This window comes from Manacus vitellinus, unplaced genomic scaffold, assembly GCF_001715985.3.
Source record: "Manacus vitellinus isolate BGI_N305 unplaced genomic scaffold, ASM171598v3 scaffold_83_pilon, whole genome shotgun sequence".
Lineage (NCBI taxonomy): Eukaryota > Metazoa > Chordata > Aves > Passeriformes > Pipridae > Manacus > Manacus vitellinus.
Genome location: NW_021940836.1, coordinates 441,076 through 460,525, shown reverse-complemented (window position 1 = coordinate 460,525; position 19,450 = coordinate 441,076). Strand labels below are relative to the sequence as shown.

At 41.7% G+C, this 19,450-nt stretch overlaps 2 protein-coding genes across 2 annotated transcripts in view; both read left to right on the top strand.

Moving 5' to 3' along the window:
- Positions 1-6,680, top strand: part of TULP3 (TUB like protein 3) — a 35,386-nt gene extending 28,706 nt beyond the window's left edge. Inside the window, exons 9-11 of the mRNA XM_018085557.2 lie at positions 1,536-1,634; positions 3,739-3,910; positions 4,503-6,680. Coding sequence (XP_017941046.2) covers positions 1,536-1,634; positions 3,739-3,910; positions 4,503-4,636 — 405 coding nt within the window. The 3' untranslated portion in view covers positions 4,637-6,680. The remainder of the gene's footprint in view (positions 1-1,535; positions 1,635-3,738; positions 3,911-4,502) is intronic.
- Positions 6,681-10,682: 4,002 nt separating this feature from the next.
- TEAD4 (TEA domain transcription factor 4) overlaps positions 10,683-19,450 on the top strand; it is a 51,232-nt gene continuing 42,464 nt past the window's right edge. Inside the window, exons 1-2 of the mRNA XM_018085599.2 lie at positions 10,683-10,786; positions 18,906-18,960. The gene's annotated coding sequence lies outside the window, so the exon portion shown is untranslated. The remainder of the gene's footprint in view (positions 10,787-18,905; positions 18,961-19,450) is intronic.

Here is a 19,450-nt window from a genome sequence, read left to right as displayed (position 1 = left end):
CTGGGAGTATCCTGTGAAGTAGAATTATTTTTTGAAGAATCAAAGGCATTTGAGGATAGGAGAGAGCTGGTATTACTTCTGTAGCAGCTTGTTGTTGATAAGGATGTGGTTCTAGGGAAATCATAGTTTGTTAGCTCTGTCCTAGAGATATTGTCTTCGCAATTTGTGAATCACCTCAGGTAAGGCTTCAGAGTGAGGAGACACTCAAGGACACTCTAGAATTATGTGAGGGTCCTCATGTTACATTGTTTAATGTTCCAGTCCTACAGTTTGAGTAAAATTTGAGGTTCTCTACAAAATGATGGCTGCCAAGTGGAAGGATTTTTACTTTTCTCACTGGTATGGGAGCAGAATTTTAAAGATGCATTAGCCTACTGGAGCATTATCTTGATTTTTTGTTTTTGCTGTTGATCTCAGTGGCACTTGGGGGGAAAAGAATTGATGTGATAATTGCAGTATTGTCCTGTTTACGGAAATATTACTGGATATTTTCTTTGTATACAGTATTCTTCAATTCCCTACCTAGTTGAATGCAGCAAGGTGTTAAAATGAGCACAACAGTTAATATTAAGTCAACTTTTCAAAATTTTGAACTTATCTGCAAGAAGTTTGTAAAGTTTATATATGAATCAAATCAGTACCCTCATTCTTATATGTGCCCTTAGATTTTCTGAAGTGAAATAATAGAGGGTGCAGTCCAGAGACCTTTGTCTGTGTCTGCAAAATGCACTAACGTGTTAGAAGAAGCTGTATCACTTCTATCAATCAGTTTGCTACTTCTGAAAGACTCTAGCTTTTTAATTGGTCTTTGGGAATTTTAAAGGTTAGCACTGATATTGTTACTGAACACTTTAAATGGACCATTGGATTTTGACTGACATTATTAAGTGTATGATTTGAGAATACAGGTCTTTTTTTCTTTGCTTTTTGTACTTGGAGCAGTCTCCTGCAGTACTCTGGAAAAATCTGCTTGACTTGAAGTTTGGATAGATGCTGAGTACTTTCCTTTCTGGGTCTGTTCTTAATAATTTACAAAACAGCATGATTTGAGAGAAAATTGTAGGCATTCTCTTGAACACAAATAACAGCACAGAAGAAGAATGTTTGTTTATTGTTCTGGAACATTTTAGACTAACTGGTAATATAGAGATAACATAAACTCAGGTCAAAGATATTTGCCTTTTGTCATACTTACGGCTTGTTAACTAGCAAGATTTCAGCACATTATTGCCTCACATGCAAAAACTTATGCCTGGAAATTGCACTTGTCTGATTTTGTTATAAATGTTTCAGTGGGATAACGGATTGCTCTAAATTAGTTAATACCATATATGTCTTATAATGGTGTTCTCTAAATGGGAGAGAAAGCAGTTCTCAGCGATTAAACACAGTTGGAGTTATTTAACCGTACTACAGTTGTAGCCAGCAAAACTCTAAGAACTAGTAAAAATGTGGACACAAGTTCAGTTTTGCTGTCTTTACTTCTTTGAGATGTATATCATTTACTGAAAATAATGTCTTTCCTTGTCTTTCAGGAAACCAACATCTTAGGATTCAAGGGTCCCAGAAAAATGTCTGTGATCATTCCAGGAATGAATATGAATCATAAGCGAATTCCAATCCGTCCACGAAATGTGAGTTATGGAGTTTGGTCATGTTTCAGGTTGGAGGAAGAGGTTAAAACTTCCCTGTAGAGGTGTGAGTGTTACTAATAATCAGGGTTTAGAGCAAAGTTGTTAGTAGCCTGGGGTTTAGTAAGTCTCATGGAGAGTAAATACAATGTAGCCTAAATGTGTTGATTAATTGGTTCTTGCCTTTTACCTAATCTGTATCCTTCTGAATAGTGTTTGTATCCTTACCTGTCCTTTGGTCAGCCTAAATATTATTTACTTATCTGTATGTTGTTGCTCTGGCACTTACAAGCCGTCCTCATGGTGGGACCCTGTTATGCTGAGAGCTGGATGAACACAGGGCACACTTGCTTCTCCCAGGAGCTTGCATTCTTGGCCAGGATATGAATTGCAACCGACAGGTAACAGGTAGATACTGTGGTAGGCTGGTGTAATAGCAAGAGAGTAAATATGTTTTTGATCAGAATGCTGTCAGCTTCTTTGTAGGAGTCACAGAAAAGGAGGATTCTTTAAGAAGAAAGAAGGATGAGAAGGATGAAGTTTTGTCATGACTATTTAGTGGGTATTTCTCATACATGTGCTGGACATTATAGCTAAAAGCTTACAGAACTGTATCTGAAGATATATTAAGGTGTATGACAAAAAACATTTGGTTCCCTTAATGTGGGTTTTATGCTTGATGTGATAGAAGAACAAAAGGCAGAAAGAAGAGGTGCTAAGACATGGTCAATATTTTAGGCTAGAAAATGGGTTTTGTAGCCATGTTGTGAGTAGATATGAGTAGGAGAAGAATGAATTTCTTGATATCAGAGTAAAAAATCTTCAAGAATGGAAATTCAGACTCATGAGAGCCTGGAAAAGAGATTTAATTTTGCAAATGGTCAGGAAAATTGTGTCTGTTTGTGAACATTTATTAATTGTCTTTCAGTTGGTATTGTCATCTCCCCCATCAGTACAGTAATGGTTCCATCACCCTGCCTTTATTTTTCTCCCCTATTTTCCCAACTGTTTTGCTATCAGACAAGCATACTGACAGTGGACAAGACTGAAACACAAAGCTGTTCTGGAAAGTTGGCAAAGCTTTCAGTGTAGAGGTTTGACTCTGTTTTTATCGTTCCTTTTCTGTAATGTAATGCCACTAAGAAATATTGCCCCCACTTCAAAGGAGGAAAAATTGTGCCTAAATGCACTGTGTTGGTGCCAGTACTCAGTCATTTTTGCATCTTTAAACAGTAAATAAAGATAAATTCAAAGATATAAAGTAACTAAACCGAACAGTAAGTTTCATTTAAATTATCCTCAAAAATCTATTATTGAATCTGTATACAATACTAGCCCTATCAGTCAGACCTAAGCAACAGGTTGTTTTCTGAGCATTTTTTCCTGCTAGTAATTTCAGCTTGGATTTTTTCTCTTAGTATATATTATTTCAGTTCGGATTTTATTTGTTGCAGAACTTTGAAAATTATACGTCATGTTTCACTACAACTTGAACCTCTTTGTAATTAATTGTTTGTCAAATTTAATGGACTGGTTTACTTCCTTTTTGTATCTTCCTTGTTTTGTTTATCTCTCTTTCATATCGTGCATCACTTGTTAGATCCAATAGGATGAGATTTAACCTTACAGCCTGCTGCAGCCTTTGGACTTTGTACTGAATCACCTCAGGGCCTGGCACTATGCAGTTAGTTGTAGATTATTTTATTTTAAAGTTCAGAATGTTAGAAATGTAAGATGGATGCAACAGGATCAGAGAAAACTTATGAGACTCAGAAGGGATTCCTGTCAGCAGGATGGCAGTCATCTGTGCCCTGTGAATTGCTCCCTTTCCTGTACACACACATTTCCTTCTCTCTCACTCTTTTTAATTTTTTTGGAATGGAAATACGGTGATAGCCTATTGAGTGGAAAAAATGCTTGGACTGGGAATCTGTGAAAGTATCTTCCTGGTTCTTACAGGAAATTTTCAGTAGGACTGAGTTTAAGTGCTGTCATTGTGTTTCATTAAACAGGGAATGGCCTTCAAGTGACAGTGCATACACAAGAGGCAATACTCAAAAGCAGAGCAATTCCAAATCTGATAAATATATTTCTTTCTTCTGAACAGGAACATGAGGGTCTGCTGTCAAAATGGCAAAACAAAAATTTGGAGAACCTCATTGAGTTGCACAACAAGGCTCCAGTCTGGAATGACGATACCCAGTCCTATGTTTTGAACTTCCATGGGAGAGTCACTCAGGCCTCAGTGAAGAACTTTCAGATTGTCCATGACAATGACCGTAAGAATCTGATGGAGAGTGTGTGGGACTTATTTGAACAGGGAGAACCCAATTCATTTCATGAGGGTTGGGAGGAATAGGACACGCTTCCTGGAGAAGGGAAACTGGGTGAAGGAATTTAGCTCAGGATTACTGGGGACTGGCAAGCTGTTGAGAAAACTATGTAAGGCCTCCTTCTTTCTGGGGTGGGTGCAGCAAAGGAAGGTGCGAATGCAAACTTCCTGAAGAGAAGGAAAAGGATTAATACAGCACTTTCAGCCTAGCAAGAGTGGTTTGAGCTTTGGATCTGAGAAGAAAAGTAATCTCTAGAACAGCACACTAACTCTAAAGAACAGATTTCAAGGCCACTCCGGTGGGAAAGGATGGAAACACCAACCAAATATATTTGGGACTGCCAGACAAGTGGGTTTTTGTTCGTGGTTGGGTTTTTTGGTTTGTGGTGGTTTTTTGGGTTGTTTGTGTTTAGTTGGATTTTGTTTGTTTTTTTTTTTTTTATTTTGGTTTGGAGTTTTTTGTTTATTTGATTTTTGTTTTTTTTTCTTTTCACTTCACTGTGAAGTTGTTCATCTCTGAATCTTTCTTTTCTCCCCAGCTGACTACATTGTGATGCAGTTTGGTCGTGTAGCAGAAGACGTGTTCACTCTGGACTATAATTACCCCCTCTGTGCTCTTCAGGCCTTTGCTATTGGACTCTCCAGCTTTGACAGTAAATTGGTCTGTGAATAAGACAACAGACTTGAAACATGGAACTCACTCGCATGCTTGCATCTTGTAGGAGTTCCAGGTGTAGTAATGAAGAGCATATTGGAAGGGAAATGGAGGACAGGCTTCTACAGGCTTATTAGAAAGCACATTCCAGCCCTCAGAGCGTTGCGAGTGTTGGCAGTAGACCGTCTTGGGAGCAGTCTCTGTATGTACTGTGGAAGAACAAGAAATATAGGTGATGGTTTTGTCATTGGTGTTGATTCTGCTTTCAGAATCTTCGTTTACAGATGCTGCATGACAGTGTGCTAAGCCCACTAATTGGAACTCCTTGCATCTAGGATAGAAAAATAATGGCTAAGTATTCCTATCCCTTGAAACTTCCTTAAAGCCTGGAAGATGATGGTACTCATGAGCTTCTGATCAGATGAATTCAGAAAAAACGGAACAGCTGGAATAAGACATTGGCTCTAATATAACACTTTTACTCTGTGAGATGATTCTCTGTTAAGGCTGATAATCCATTTCCCTTTCAGTATTCTAATTGCTCTCTATCCCTTGACAGTCTTTTTACCAAATAAAGAACAATCAAATCTCAAGCACTGCCTTTTCAGATGGTGATATTGTATTCATTGCTGCTTCTGTTAAAATGAGACTGAATAGATGATAGAATCTGACTGAATTTGACAGAAGGTAGTACTGTAACAATATACAGTACTGTTCCTGAAAAGCAGTGTTGTGATTGAATTGTCTGTTGTTCATAAAATTTGCTACATTTCTAGGAATAGGTTTGTGACCAATTTCATTTTTTTAATATGAGATTATCTCAAGTCATGACATATTAAAGTAGATTTTGTATAAATAATTTTAACCTGACTGTAAGAAGGAGTTACCTCAAAAAGAGATTACAGGTATTTTCAAAGGCATCAGTAAGTTTAAAGGAATTGTATCATAAGGCTTTGCAATGTGTCCTTCGAGTGTTCCATTTTTAATACTGGATGTACAATATGGAGTCTGTAGGTCACAGCATGGAACACCTCTTGATTCATACGGCCTCAACTCATCAGAGTGGATTGCTGCACAGTGTGACATGGAGGCCTCATAGTGTACACACCTGCTGTCTACTGAAGCAGAGAACAATCTTGCAACAATCCCATCTTGGAATCCTATCTTGCCTGTTTCACGACCATTACACATATTCATAATGGTCCTGGAAAAGACCATCTTTTATTGAGACAAGAATTAGTTGTTCTCCAGCTTTGGGTATTGTCCTCGTCAGCAGACTAACTCTGTTTTAAGCTGCAAAGAGCAGACACATTGCTTTTGGTCTCTGGAGTCTTTGCAGTGGTGAATATCACTCACTCTTTCAAATTAACAAAATTTTGTGGAGACGTTTTCTGATATTGCCAGAAAAAATAATTATGGTAATCATGTGTAAACTCTGTATTTAACTGTAACTTATGAATTGATGCTGAGAAGTCCATCTCAGGTATCTCTCAGATGACCGTTCTGCATTAGCTGGTGAGCCATTGTCCTGAGATGATCTCATCAGAAAAGCAGTCAGTGAAGAGAACTTGAATCCTGATGGATCTCTTTTGTGCCTTTGTGTACTTCCTGCTCATCAGGCTGGGGACCAGACCTGGCAGTGCTTTCCAGTTGTGCTCTTCTGAGGTCTTGGCTGACGGTTCTGCATTCCTGCTACGCGTCCAGAAAAATGACATCCATTTGTGTACCTGTCTGATTATTTTTCTGACTGGGAATGTGTGAAGGAAACTGCCTTGTGTTATTTTGGGATGACCTGAAGGTAGAATGCTAATTTCCAATTCAAAATGATTTTCTGTGTCCTCAGAAGGCCACGGTAACATCCCTTTACTCAATTAGGCTGGTCAGAAGTGGCTCTTCAAGCTATTTGTTGACATCAGTGATCCTGTCAGGGCCTCTCAGTCAAATTATACAGACAGATGAACAGATTCAGTGCTCTTTATCAGATACTGTTATACATTAATTGTATTTATAACTTTTATATCTAAATGAAAATAAACTAATTTATATATTGAAAAATCCTTAATTCTAAATGAGTTTTTTTGGGGGTTCGTTTTTTTTTTAATTTATTTTATTTTTTGTAGGATTTTGCTGTCACCTGTAGGTTTTCTTTGTTCCTTCTGTATGAGATACTACCTCAATTTCTTCCCATCTTCTTGAAACTCATCTCTCTTCTTACCCTCTCTTTTCCTTTGTAATTCTCAGTTCTCTTTCTTTGTAGTGTTTGGGTTTTTTTCCATACACTTAGAAGTCTGGGAATAAATGTAAGGTTAGTCTCTCTAATACTTCCCTCCCCTGTTACCAGGTCTTTCCCTAAAGTTCTTGGTTTCCATTTGATTCTCTCTCTAAGCTAGTTCCACTTCTCTGCCCCATGTTAATGTTTTTCCCAGTGTCCAGTTAAACATTTGAGATGGTTCTTAATGCATTTTCCTACCTTTCAACTGAACCCATTCAAGTGTTGAAGTACAATAAGATTTTTTCTGAAACAAGAACTGAAGTAATACAGGGGACGGAGGAACGTCAAGTCAAAGCGGTTATTTTTTCCTATTTCTACTGAGATATGTATAAACTTCAGTAAGTGGAGATATGGTGGATCTGATAATGAGAAACTGGCACAGCTCTCAGTGTGTAAGTCCTATTCTTTCTGCACCTCTGTTTTTCCCATCATTTTGATCTGACCCAAATTAGTCTTAGTTGGGAGAGAAACTAAGCAGGAAATACTACTGGGCATTTGTTCTTAAAGCAGTAATATTAGTTGTATACGTGAGAATGCAACATTCTTGAAATCCCGGAGAGATCTTAAAATAAAGATGGAAGCATATTAAACTGTTCAATATGAATCCTAAAGGCAGGCCTAGTGGATGGAAACAGCTCCTAGGCTGCTATAGGCTCTTTGGTTCAGAAACATAAAAGACAGGGAATGATTTCTTACTCTTTTATGGGTGTCTCATTCTCATTGAAGTTCTTCTGCTGAATTTGGTAGCAGTAGGATAGGGGTTTGTTACTGTTGGCAAAGTTATTATATTATACTTAGTGTGCTCCTCTACTCGCTGGTATTAACAGCTCTCTAAATCTCTCAGTTGACATTGAATTAGGTTTCCTGTTCCTGGTACAGAAGACAAGCAAAACCTTCCCTGTGATTTACAAGTTGAGCTAAGAGTTTGTGTGTAGTCTTGTGAAATGGACCTATGGACAGATTCCTTCTTTGGCAGAGTCAGGAAACTCATCCTCTCTGCCGCAGTGTCAAACTGTTGTACACAACTGCAGTTTGGAACTAGTTCAGAACTAAGAAAGACCCTTAAGTTATCCTGGGGCTGAAAGCCCTGCCAGGAAAGAAGGCGGAGACCCTGTACCACTGTTAACTCTTGTATCTCTTGAACTGTACAGTCTATAGAGTTTCTGTTTTCTCATTACATCCCTTAATGTGTTCTATATAGAATTATTATTTTCTCACTGGAAGCTGGAATTCACTTCTTTTGTCCCAAAATGGGAGAAAAAAACCAGAAGCAAACTAACTTCACCAGAATGCATTAAGGTAAAGGCTATGGTCACCATAACTGGCTCTGGTAATTTAGTTCAATTTAGAGACTACATAAATGGGTGGATGTATTCCAGAGGCTGGAATTTGTGATCATTTACTTTGATTCAATCGACATTTCCAAAGAAGGTGAACCATTGCACTGCCTGTAAGAAAACAGCTGAAAATTATGAAGAAAGCAAAGGATTTTTTTTTAATGTTTAATTGAATTGAGCCTTTTATTAAAGGAAAAGTAATACTAATTTACTATGGGGAAAAAAAGGGTTTATTTTATAAACTGCATAACAAAATTATTCGGATAGAATACAGATAGGTTTGGGGAATTTAGTCTCTTAAGTTTGCCCAGCTCTCTGCTTTCTGTTCTAAGTGGAATAGTTTGCTTCCACATTACCTCCAGTAAAGGAAAAAAGAAAATCAACCCACCACTAAAAAACTTGCATTCTCCTGAGTGAATTTCCATCTGCAATTGACTGGAGTCCTGCAAACAATCTGTGTGATGATTCACAGGAAGGAATAGGTTTCAATTCCTTCTCTTTGAGCTGTGTTGATTTGGCAAGGAAATGGGAGCAAAACAATATGTTAGTCACATAATTATGAGACCTAGCCTAGAGTTCGGAGTGAATATGTGTGATGAGAAGTGAACTACCTTTCATATATGTTTTTTTATTAAACTGCATGTTTTTAAATAGGCCAAGGTAGAAGTAGTGGCTAAATCATTACAGGGCTTTATATAACAAACAAAACCCACACATAATAATTTCATTGAATTTTGTAACATCATCTTATTTATATTGTATGTACTCTCGGTTGTATCAGAAAACCTTATTTTTATGAAATTGATGGGGTTTGCCACTTGGTTTCTGAGGCCTTAGGCCGCATTTAGGACCCGATTTCAGTCTTTTCTCTGCAACTTGAAAGAGTTACGAACTTTTTTAGCTTTAGGTTCTTACCAAAAACTGAGATTTTTTTTTTTAAATCCATTTCTACAATATACTGAAGTTTTAAAGAAAGCCAACTATGTTATAACTCTTCGCAGGTAGTTACATACACACCAGGCATCTCTGAAAAGGTTACCTGCTAGAGCCGTGGAAAAGTTTATTTTGCTGATGTAGGTGCGTTCCCAGAGGTGCTACTAGGATGTAGTTACATTTACTAAACTTGCTCAGCCTGGTATCAGCATTTTCTAGCGCAGCACGCTGGCACTCCTGTATGAACGGACAGGAAAAGAGCAGCTTCGACGTGAGACTGAGAAAACCCACAGGGGACATCGCTTTGCTGTTAGGCGAGTAGTTTGCCGCCTGGGATAACCACTCTGCCGTGTTGGGGTTGAGTTGTTCGTTTCGCAGGGGCTCAGCTATGCTGGGTGGAAATCACGGCACGTCTCTAAGGGGCTTGGAAGCAGCGCTGCCGGCGGGCCGGGACCGGCTGGCAGGGATTACCCAGGGAAGCCGTGTCCCGCCCGGGCGGGCGGGAGTGTCCCCGGCACCGGAGCCCCCTCCCGGGGCGCTCGGCCCATCGCCGGAGTCCCGCCCCGGAGAAAGCACCAGGCAAGCAGCGGCGTTCCCAGGGATCTTCCCCCGGCTGAGGTCGGCCCTTCGCGGCCGCAGACTCCAACTTCTCCCGTGGCCGGGCGCCGCGCCCGCTCTCGATCCCTGGAGGCGGCGGCCCGCGTCCCGCCCCACGCTCCAGAACTCCGAGCCGGCCCCCTCCCCCGCTCCGGAGTTTCCTTCCGCCGCCCCTCGCGGGGGCCCCTCTCCGGCCATTGGCGTCGCGTTTCCCTCCCACTGGAGCTCCGCCCCGGTCACACACAGCCCCCGGCCGGACTGCCCAGCCCCGCCTCGGCCTTCTCCGTGCTGCTCCTCGCCCGGCCGGCAGTCCCCATCCCACCGCGTCCCAGCCGCCTGCTCTTAGCCGGCAGTCCCCTCGTCCTCTCCTCGCGCGTTCAAATTTTCATACCAACTCTCATTCCTAAGCAATTCCTCACTTCCGGCTTCCTCCTTTGCAAACTCCTGGGAATAAAATCTCCCTCCTTTTCCTCCCCAAAACTCCCTGCCGCTATTGACCGCACTCAGGGTATAGGCGCGCGGCCGCCCCGCGGCGCGCGGCCCGCCTCCGCTCGCGCCGGCGCGCTCGTCGGCGCTCCTGCGAGGTGAGTGAGTGTGCGCTTTTGTGGCCTGCCGCTCCTCCGGCCCGGCGCCCCCCGCTGCTCTCTCAACCATCTGCCATCCCATCCATCCACTCCCGCCGCCGCCGCCGGCGTCCGGCATTGTTCGCGTCTCTCCAGCGCCTCGCGCGGGACCGAGAAAGGGAAGTCCCGCGAGGGCCCACCCGGAGCCGCTCCTCGCCTACTTTTTTTTCTTTCTCTCGGATTAGAGGCGGCGATGCTGAACGAGAGGCTGACCCGCCCGCTCCCCCTGTCCCAGCCCCCGCTCCCACCCCTGAGGGCTCGGGGGTGGGGATCGGGCGGGAGCGAGGGGCAGGCGCGCAGTAACAGCGCTCAGTGCTCTTTTGGCAGAAAGTCCTGGAGCTGAAGGAGGATTTGAAGCCGGTCCCCGCTGCCCCTACGGAACCGCAGCCGCTCTTGCCTCGCTCAGGTCAGGACACGCTGTTTTACGGTCGCTTTCGCGCGGGGCGAAGGGGCGCGGGTGCCTGAGGGAGACGGGCTGGAAGGGAGAGTTGGGACCCGGTCATGTGCGACAGAGGAGGCACAGGCGTACAAAGGAAGCGATGGGAACATCCTCAATGGAGGCTCCGGCGGCTTCTCCCGTCGGGAAGGGGCTGCCGGCGATGGCACTTGGGGAACTCGGTCTCTTGTCGCATCGGCTGAAAACTACAGCGCTAATGTGAAAAAGAAAAAAAAAAAAAGGTTTCTGTACCGTTCGTAGAGATGTGCTTGGGGACGGTAGAGAGGAAAAGCAGTGCTTTCTGTAATAGATTTTAATGTAAATTATGGAAGATGTTTTTTAGAAAAACAAAACAAAATTTCCTAAGGAAGCCTATCTGAGAGAAAGAGTGTGGGTTGTTGCAGAGTATTCACCAAAAGATGAGGGAATAATGTTTTTCCCAGTTCAGTTTTTCTGAAGTTAAGGGTTCAGTTTTAGTGGCATGCCGTCGGAAAGGATTAAAAACAACAAACAAACAGACACAAAAAACAAACAAAAAGCTTTCCCAAGGAATTTCTTATCTTACGTAGATAATTCCGTTTAAATAATCTCTTGCATGGGATGGTAAAGATGGGCCTTTTTTGCAGAAGAACGTAACTCAACGCGCTTAAGGACTTCTGTAAAGTGTTTTAAAGTGAATGGTCATATGTAAGTTAAAAAAACGCCCAAAACCAAACAAAACCCCAGAACTAACCACAACTAATTACCAATTTTGCCTTTGTTCAACCTGAAGTTACACTCGTGTTGCTTTCTTGCCTTAAAAGTTGAGTTCTGCGGCTCCTCTACAAATAAACAGCAAAAATACTTTTTCAAACGCGGGGGACTGGGTGGGAGAGAAGGAGATTTAGGGTTTTTTCCCCTCACCCCTTTTCCTATTACTGCGAACAGATCGGCTTCCCCAAGACCTTATTGCGGTGTCTGTGTGCAGAGTGAGCGGAGCATTCGTTCACCTGTCTGTCCATCTGTCTGTATAGATGTAAGAGGTTTTATTGTTCTCCTGCAGAAGGAAGTAGGCAGTAGGACAGGGCAGAGAGTAACGGGGAGGAGCGAGAGGAACAGAACAAGGGGGAAAGCAGAGTGGATATATAGCAAGTGCTAGGGCTGGGTTGAAGCTGCTGTGTTATCACCTGTGCAGTTAAAGCCTTTTGGTTTTGATAGGCTTCTTTCTCACGACTGAAGAGTGAATACAGGGGGGCTTCTTTATTAGAGCTGCTGAATGCTGAGGGACTCCAGTTTTCTCTGGAACTTGGATTGGCAGAATCCAAGGTCAGCCAGCCAGTGGGTGCAGTCACCTTCTGAGTTCTTACTAAATCCCTCTGTGGATGGCTCCCTCGAACTCAAGCAGGCAACAAAGTCTATCAATCTCTAAACTGGACTATCGGCTCATTGTTTGTATTCTCTTGGAGGTGATCTTGGAAGCAAATAAGTGTGCATGAGAATGGGTGCTAGGAATTTCTCCACTGTCTTGGTTTCTGCTACGTCTTTTGGATTTTAAATTAGTTCTACCAATGGCTTTGAAGTATTTTAGGTTATTATTGTGGCAAGTGTCTTAATGTTGGTGTTTTACAGAACACTTGTGGAAATATGGTATGAAAATAGTATCGTGAAATTTTAAAGAGAAAAATGGCTCTATGGCGCCCAATCTTGCTTGTGGCTTACATAAAATCACAGTTGCCGTTGACTTTCTTACTCAGGTATTTGTTTCACAGAATTTAAATACAGTCTGTAGTTTTGAGAGGGTTGCTGAAAAGTACAGTCACCAAGAGATGCTACTTTCATCTTTGTTTGGAGTGACCTTATGCTTATTCACAGCTTTCCTTCCTTAGTATTGTGTCCTTTTCTGATTGTATCTTTCAGCTCTTGGTTCTGTCCCAGCATAACCCAAGGGGTGGGTCCACAAAGACTTCAGGCTGGCACTGCTGTGGAGAGAACCTGTCCACACATCCTCAAACTGTCCATTTCCTTACTTGTTACACCTCTCTGCTTTGTTGCTGGCATGGCCACTGGCACTGTTGTTCACTGACTTGGGTCAGGGGGCTGATCCAGATGAAAAATAACACTCTTTTAGCAAGTTAGTTTTCAGCCACATCTGTTCTCCAGGCAAGTTAATCATACGGTCACGTGCTGGAGTGTCTGGAGGAGGGGGTGCAATGACTGGAGGGTGAGCAGTCGGGGAAGAATGGGGGTATTTTCTTAGCAACATTGCCATTTTTCCACACCTTAAGTTGTTCCTTGGATCACGTCTGCAGTAGTTCCTGTGATAGTGAAATGAATTTCTGGCCACAGCTGTATCTTAAGAAAGTGAAAATTCAGTGTTACCTTTCTTTAAAGATCTATTATACTTTCACTTTAGGCGAGGTTTGTCTTTTGTTCATTTGTTGGATTTGGTTTGGTTCCCATCCCCTCAAATACTATGTAAAATTTTCTTGGGCAACTTTTTCATCACCCAATGTACATCAGAAAAGTCTTCTTACTCTGTTGGAACAGTTTTTGCCTTGCTGTTTCTCTGAATGATTCTTTATTCTCTAGCTCTGCATTTGCATCTTTTAAGTTCCTAAAGCTACGACTGAGGCTAAAATTTTAATATTTTTCAATGTCTATTCTAATAATTCCTAATGTGTTTTTTTAATACTCTTTTCACTTTCTTCAGTTTATCTGTGTTCCTTCTGCAGAATGAGATTGGATATTCCATGAATTGGAGGTGATTCATCTCTCTTTGTTGCCTGAAGTGATATCTGAGCCCAGGCAGATTAAAGTCACATTGGTCATTTTGCAGAAGCATTTGCTTTGCTGACAACTCTGTCATTTGTTCAACATTCTCACTTTTGCATGTCTTTCTCCCGCTTCTGGCAGGGCTTTTTTCCTTGATTTTATCTCTGGGGTTCTTTTCATTGTTATTTTTTCATTTTCTTTGCATTACTTTTTCCACATAGTCTTATTTGTCTCCCTTGCTTCTTTCCTTTGTTTTTATGCAAACTCCCTTTGAGTAGTTTCTATCCACCAGTGTTTGTAAATGTCATTCTGTATCATGCAAGTTTCATTAACATTACCTTTATTCAGTCTTAGATCTTTAATTAAGATGTCAAAGGCAACTGGACTAGCAAAGATCCCTGCAGCAATCCAGTAGATGCATGCCCCTGTACCTGTTGGTTTTGTTTGGTTTGTTGGTTGTTTTTTTTTTTATATCATTATACATCATATCTATGTTATATAACATGTATCATTATGCTTATTTTTGAAGCTGTTAATTTTCTAATAATATGAACAACCAAAGCCAATTTTTAGCTGTGATTTCCTTAAAGAATAACAAATAGTATTCTAAGTCTAAACTTATTACGTTGTGCACTGTATTCTTTCCATTCTCTACCTTCACAGCAATTCCATCCTGCTCTGAAGAGCAATCAAGTTTATTAGTAAGGTTTATAGTAACGGATGCTCCTCTCTCCAACTTCTGTCAACCACCATGTTAAATAAATGCCCAACGTGTTCCTTTGTAGAGCCTTGTAAAAAAAGTCAGGAATTCGCCTGCGTGGAGCTCTTTACAAGATCTGAGACTACATGATTAGAAAGAGTTCTTTAGGGTTTGGAGGTGGTATTTTGGGTTCTTGGGTTTTTGGGTTCTTTTTGGTGGGGGAGGGTTGGTGGATTTTTGTTTTTATTGTTCCTGCCCCTCAGGTCCTCCTTTTTCTGGAGATGATGCAGTCACTCTGCTTTGTTTTTAACACCATATGAGTTAGACGTTTTCCTGCTAGGGAGGGGCAGGTTTTCCAGTTCCTGGTGCCACTGGCTGAGTCACTGGCTCTGTTTTTCTGTTCTGTTGTAGATTTATAATTACCTTTTTCTTACCTTTGTTAGAATGTGATTGCCAAAGGGTAGGTGTTTTACTTTGGTGTATTTCTAAGACATGAGTGCCGTGGGTACAAGCTTTTGAAGCATCTGCTTTGCTATTGCCAAAGAGAAAATAAATCAGTGTAGTCCTCCAAGCACCTCCTTTCCAACAGTATGGTAACCATTAATGACAGATGTGCAGGTAAAGTCTAATTTCTTATAACCAGGACTGCTTTAACTGAAGCAGGAAACGTCAAGAGAGCATGGAGCATGTGTGTGCTGAAATGGAAAGGGAGGATTTGCTGATGTGTCTTAAGTTCATTTTACCTGATCATACATCTCCATAGCAGGTCCTCAAAATAAAGCTCATTGGTACCAGATTAGCCAGACTTAGACTGGTCTTTTGGTCTGAAAATCTTGTCAGCTTAGGGGAAAAAAAAAAGGGAGGTGTAAAAGAGAGGTTGGTATAAGAAGATTATCTCCAAGCACACTCACTGCTCTTTGAATTATTTTTATAAAAATAATAAAATCCTATTTATTTCTATGCCCTATTTGTGAAAGGTCTATATGGTCAGAAGAAAATAACTGTGCAGGGGAAACAATGTAAATCTGTTTCTATCAGCTTGTATGCTAACTGAAAAATAGAGAAGTGTCTTTTCCTTTTGGTCACAGGTTTTATTTGTAAGAACATGCTTTAAAAACTGGAGTAGAGTCTGTTGTTGGCTGTGTCCCTTTAAGAATCTAGTTTTGCTTGGCTAGCTGCCCTTGTTCTCCTGTAGATTAATCCAACAGAAGGTATATAACCTGTTGACCTTCCTGGTGAGAAGGGTCTGGAAGGGCAAAGAGATAATTTAGAAGGTTCATGCTTTCCTGCAATATCTGGGGACAAGTTTAACTTTTTCAGTTTTGGCATTTCTTTTTATTTTTTTTTTCCTTTTTTTTCTTTCTTACTGATACCTGTTTGAGGGTTGGGGTTGTAATTACAGATTCTCATTATTTTCATTTTCTTTCTGTGAAATCACTCTGTTCTCAGCAGGTTGGAAATGACAGCTTGTTTATGCCATATTTAGAGAAAGGAAAGAGTTTTGAACTCAAAATTACACTAATCTGAGTTGAGGACAGCTTTACTGTCCCATGTATCAAACTAATAGGAGAACTGGAATCTGGTTTAAATGGCTGGTGTGTGTTTGTCTGCTAGGAAATCTCAGACTCTTACAGGAAACCAAATCTGTTTGACTTTCCCCAGTGTCAGCCTTAAGAAGTGACCAACTTTGCTGTAAGCTGTGAATGTTTACCTTCTGCATGTTCCAGATGGAGCGTGTGCTCCAAAAGTGAGCTGGGTGTCTGAGTACCCCGAGGGAGTGAAGCTTGGTTGGTAGCCATGAGTAGGGTTCATTTCATATGATGAAGATCTTTCATGACAGGTATTCTTTACTTAGTCATTGTGTTATCACAAGTTTCAAACTCCTTTAAGCTCATGTCTGACTACTACTAAAATCAAAGCACACGTGTAATTGGTTGACTGAAGGAGGAAAAGTCAACGGAGCACTAAGCATTGCTCCCATTTTATATACCTGTTCTGCCTGATTGTGGTTTGCATTTGTCTTGAGGCTTTAGTAGAGGGCTTAGCCCTGGCCAGACAGGTCATGCCCACAAAACAGACCACCTGCAAGCACCGCAGAAGTGGAAGTCACAGGTTGTGTGGTCAGTGTCTCTGTCTGTTTTCTTGTAAGTCTCTTAGCCCAGGTTCATCTATTTCATTTCTTGGAGACTGACTATAGTCTTGGAGCTAAACATTTTCACCACTTTGGATGAGGTTTGCAAACATCTGTCTTCTGTCTGAGTTCATGTGCAGTTCTGCCATTAGTGTTATGGGAAGCTAAGTACGTCACAGTTGTGAGTTTTTTCTGGAACATCTACCTTTGAGTCCTAGACAAGAGGTTGAAAGATGTCATGAACAGGAGGCAGGATTAGGAAATAAGGATTTGATTTGGATATCATAAAATGGGCATTATGAGTCTCAATTTAGTGTTAATTGCCAGTAAATACTCAAAAGATGTTCTATTTCCAGACAGTGTTGAACATGAGTCCCTCTGAAGTTAAACCACTGGCAATTGCAAATCGCTTTTAAAGTTAACCTTTTCTTGTCTTGAAGTTCTTGTCTAGATTTTAACTCCACTCTGATTTTGCTGTTGGGTGGTTCACTTTCGTCTTTGTGCTGTACTTTTTTTCATAGGTAAAATGCAGGCTTTTGAGCCTGATGGTGAGATTTTCAGGACAACTGAGTTTAGGTGGGTTTAGGAGCAAGGGGTTTTTTAGGTTGCTATTAAAGGTTCCCTATCCTCTAATAATTAAGTGAATAATACTCTTTGGGAAAATGCTCAGCTTTGTTTATTTCTGTCTCTAGCTTGGTTTGGTAAGACTCAAGTAATTTTAATCTGTCAATATCTGCACTTGTCTGTAGTTCAAGGGACAGTTATAATTTTAACACATTAACTAACACTACCAGTGATTCCGTGATAGAAAAGGGACTGATTATCTGACTTCCTCCTGGGTCTTTGCTTTCTAAACAGCTCTGTGCTTGATGGGAGAATGACTCGTGGTCACTGCTGCTGCCAGCAAGAGGGTGACTAACCATTTTCACCCTGCCACAACCTTCATCTGTTTGGGAAGCTGGGAAACACATGCCACATGTCTTGGAAAGTCAGGGAGAATGGGAGCTCTGGGAACAGTTCCCGCATGGGAGATAACAGTGACTCCCCAGGAATTCCACTGTTCCTTTGAGAGCTGGGGCCAGCCCACTGTGTGGCTCAATCCCAGGACAACCTGGCAGTGTCAATCTCTGCTGCCCTTGCTGGCTCATTTTTCCCTCCCAGCTGAGACATTAATCACGCCATAGTCATTTTGTCAGTCCAAGGCTGATGGCCTTATGATGTGGCCTGTGCCTGGGAGCTGTGCATCAGTTACCCATCACTCAGGATTGATCCCCAAGCTGGCCACCCCTAGACTAGTGGGATCAGAACCAGCCTTTGGGTTTTGTTGTTGGTTCATGGGATTTTTTTCTTCCCTCCTCAGGGCAGCAAGGCTCTGTGCTCTGTTTCCTTTATCGCAAATGTAACCGATTGGATGGTGTGCAAGGCCACCCACAGCCTTATCTCATCACATCCTGTTTGACTGCATTATCCAGGGCTGCACTGATAGAAGTTCTGCTCTCTCCTTGCTTTGATTTATATCACTCTGCTGGACACTACATCCTCTCTCTGTTTCAGCCAGAGCTAGCTACTGCAATAATTTAAGAGTTGTTTTGCTTTGCTCGGGAAGTCAGGTGCCTTTTGAACAGCAGCTGCTGCAGGCGGTTTTGGTGTAGCAAACAAAGCGAGCTTGATTTTGTGTTAGGCAGTGTGACAACCATTCAGCTGGAGCCCGACCTTATGCTGGATATGATCTGAGGATTGTAGTGCTTGGTCCTTCGTAAACCAGTCTTATTCAGAGGTGAGACAGAGGCAAAAATCTCACCATGCAGCTTTTAGATGTAATGAGTAAATTACCTTGCCCAATACATAGAGGAAAATATCAGTTCTTTCCTCTTTGTCTGGCACTGCTGCCAGCTAAGAGCTTTTGCTTCACCTGCAGCAAGTAACACTTACCTTAACTGGTTTTATTCATTGGATTATGCAGCATTACTCTGGTGTCCTAGGTGGATAGGGCTCTTCACTGGGAATGGCCAGCATTGCTCAGGATTGCAGGATGCTCTGGGCAAAAAGTAAGATTATAGCCAGGCTCACCATTTGGCTAAGCTGTTACGGAGTGCTTGAGTGAAGCCCCCTCAAAAGGCTCAGTGAACTGCACCCACCCATCTCCACTGTTCCCGGATCTTCTGCTGAAACTGAGTGGCTCTGGCTCCAGGCTGGCTTAATGATGGGAGTGCAGCTCCTAAGGGGCCTTAGAAACTTGTTGCTGTCTGGTGCTGCAAAAATGCTGTTACCTTCCTAGATACAGTTCAGTGCTAATTAGTACTTATTACAGTTGCATCTTTATTTTTCTCTGTAAACATGTCCATGATTTTTGTCCTCTTTTGCCTGCAAGCTTTAACAGACCTTGAGTTATCGTTGAATAGCTGTTTTCCCATCTTTTCCCCTTCTAGTATGTTTTTCCTGCAGTCTTTGAGTTGAACGGTCTTGAAGCTGCTCATCTACTGATTGCACTCATTCTTCTCTTTCAGAGGAACTAAGATACTATTGTAGTGTCCCATAGAATTTCCCAGCCTTCTTCCTCTGGTAAGTTGGAATGCTATCTTCCATCTTGTACCTTGAGCAATAGGTTTCTTAGTATTTCAAATTGTTGTTCCCCTAAACCCAAATTTCCTTGTATGACTGCATTGTGTAAGTTCATTTGTTAGCTGTTCTGGATTGAAGTAATCGACTGGTTGTTCCTGTTTCCAGATTATCTTACTGTTATAAACTGCTCTATGGTTTGAGCATCTGTTCTGGTTGAACTAAATTTTTTTAATTCGCAGTTTGACTGCTGATCAGATATGAAAATGTTGTAGTTCAGATCCTCTATAGTAGCACTATTTGGTTCATGTTACCAGATGAATACCGGAATTGTTTGGTTTTGTTTGCATTACAATGACATCGAGGAATACCTGTAAGGAGAAGCAGCCCCCGCCCCCACAGCTTGCAGTTCCATTGAATGACACCAAGGATGATGGGATGTTCTTAGTAAAGCACAGTGACTTTCTCAGAGCGCTGCCAGCTCAGGAGCAGG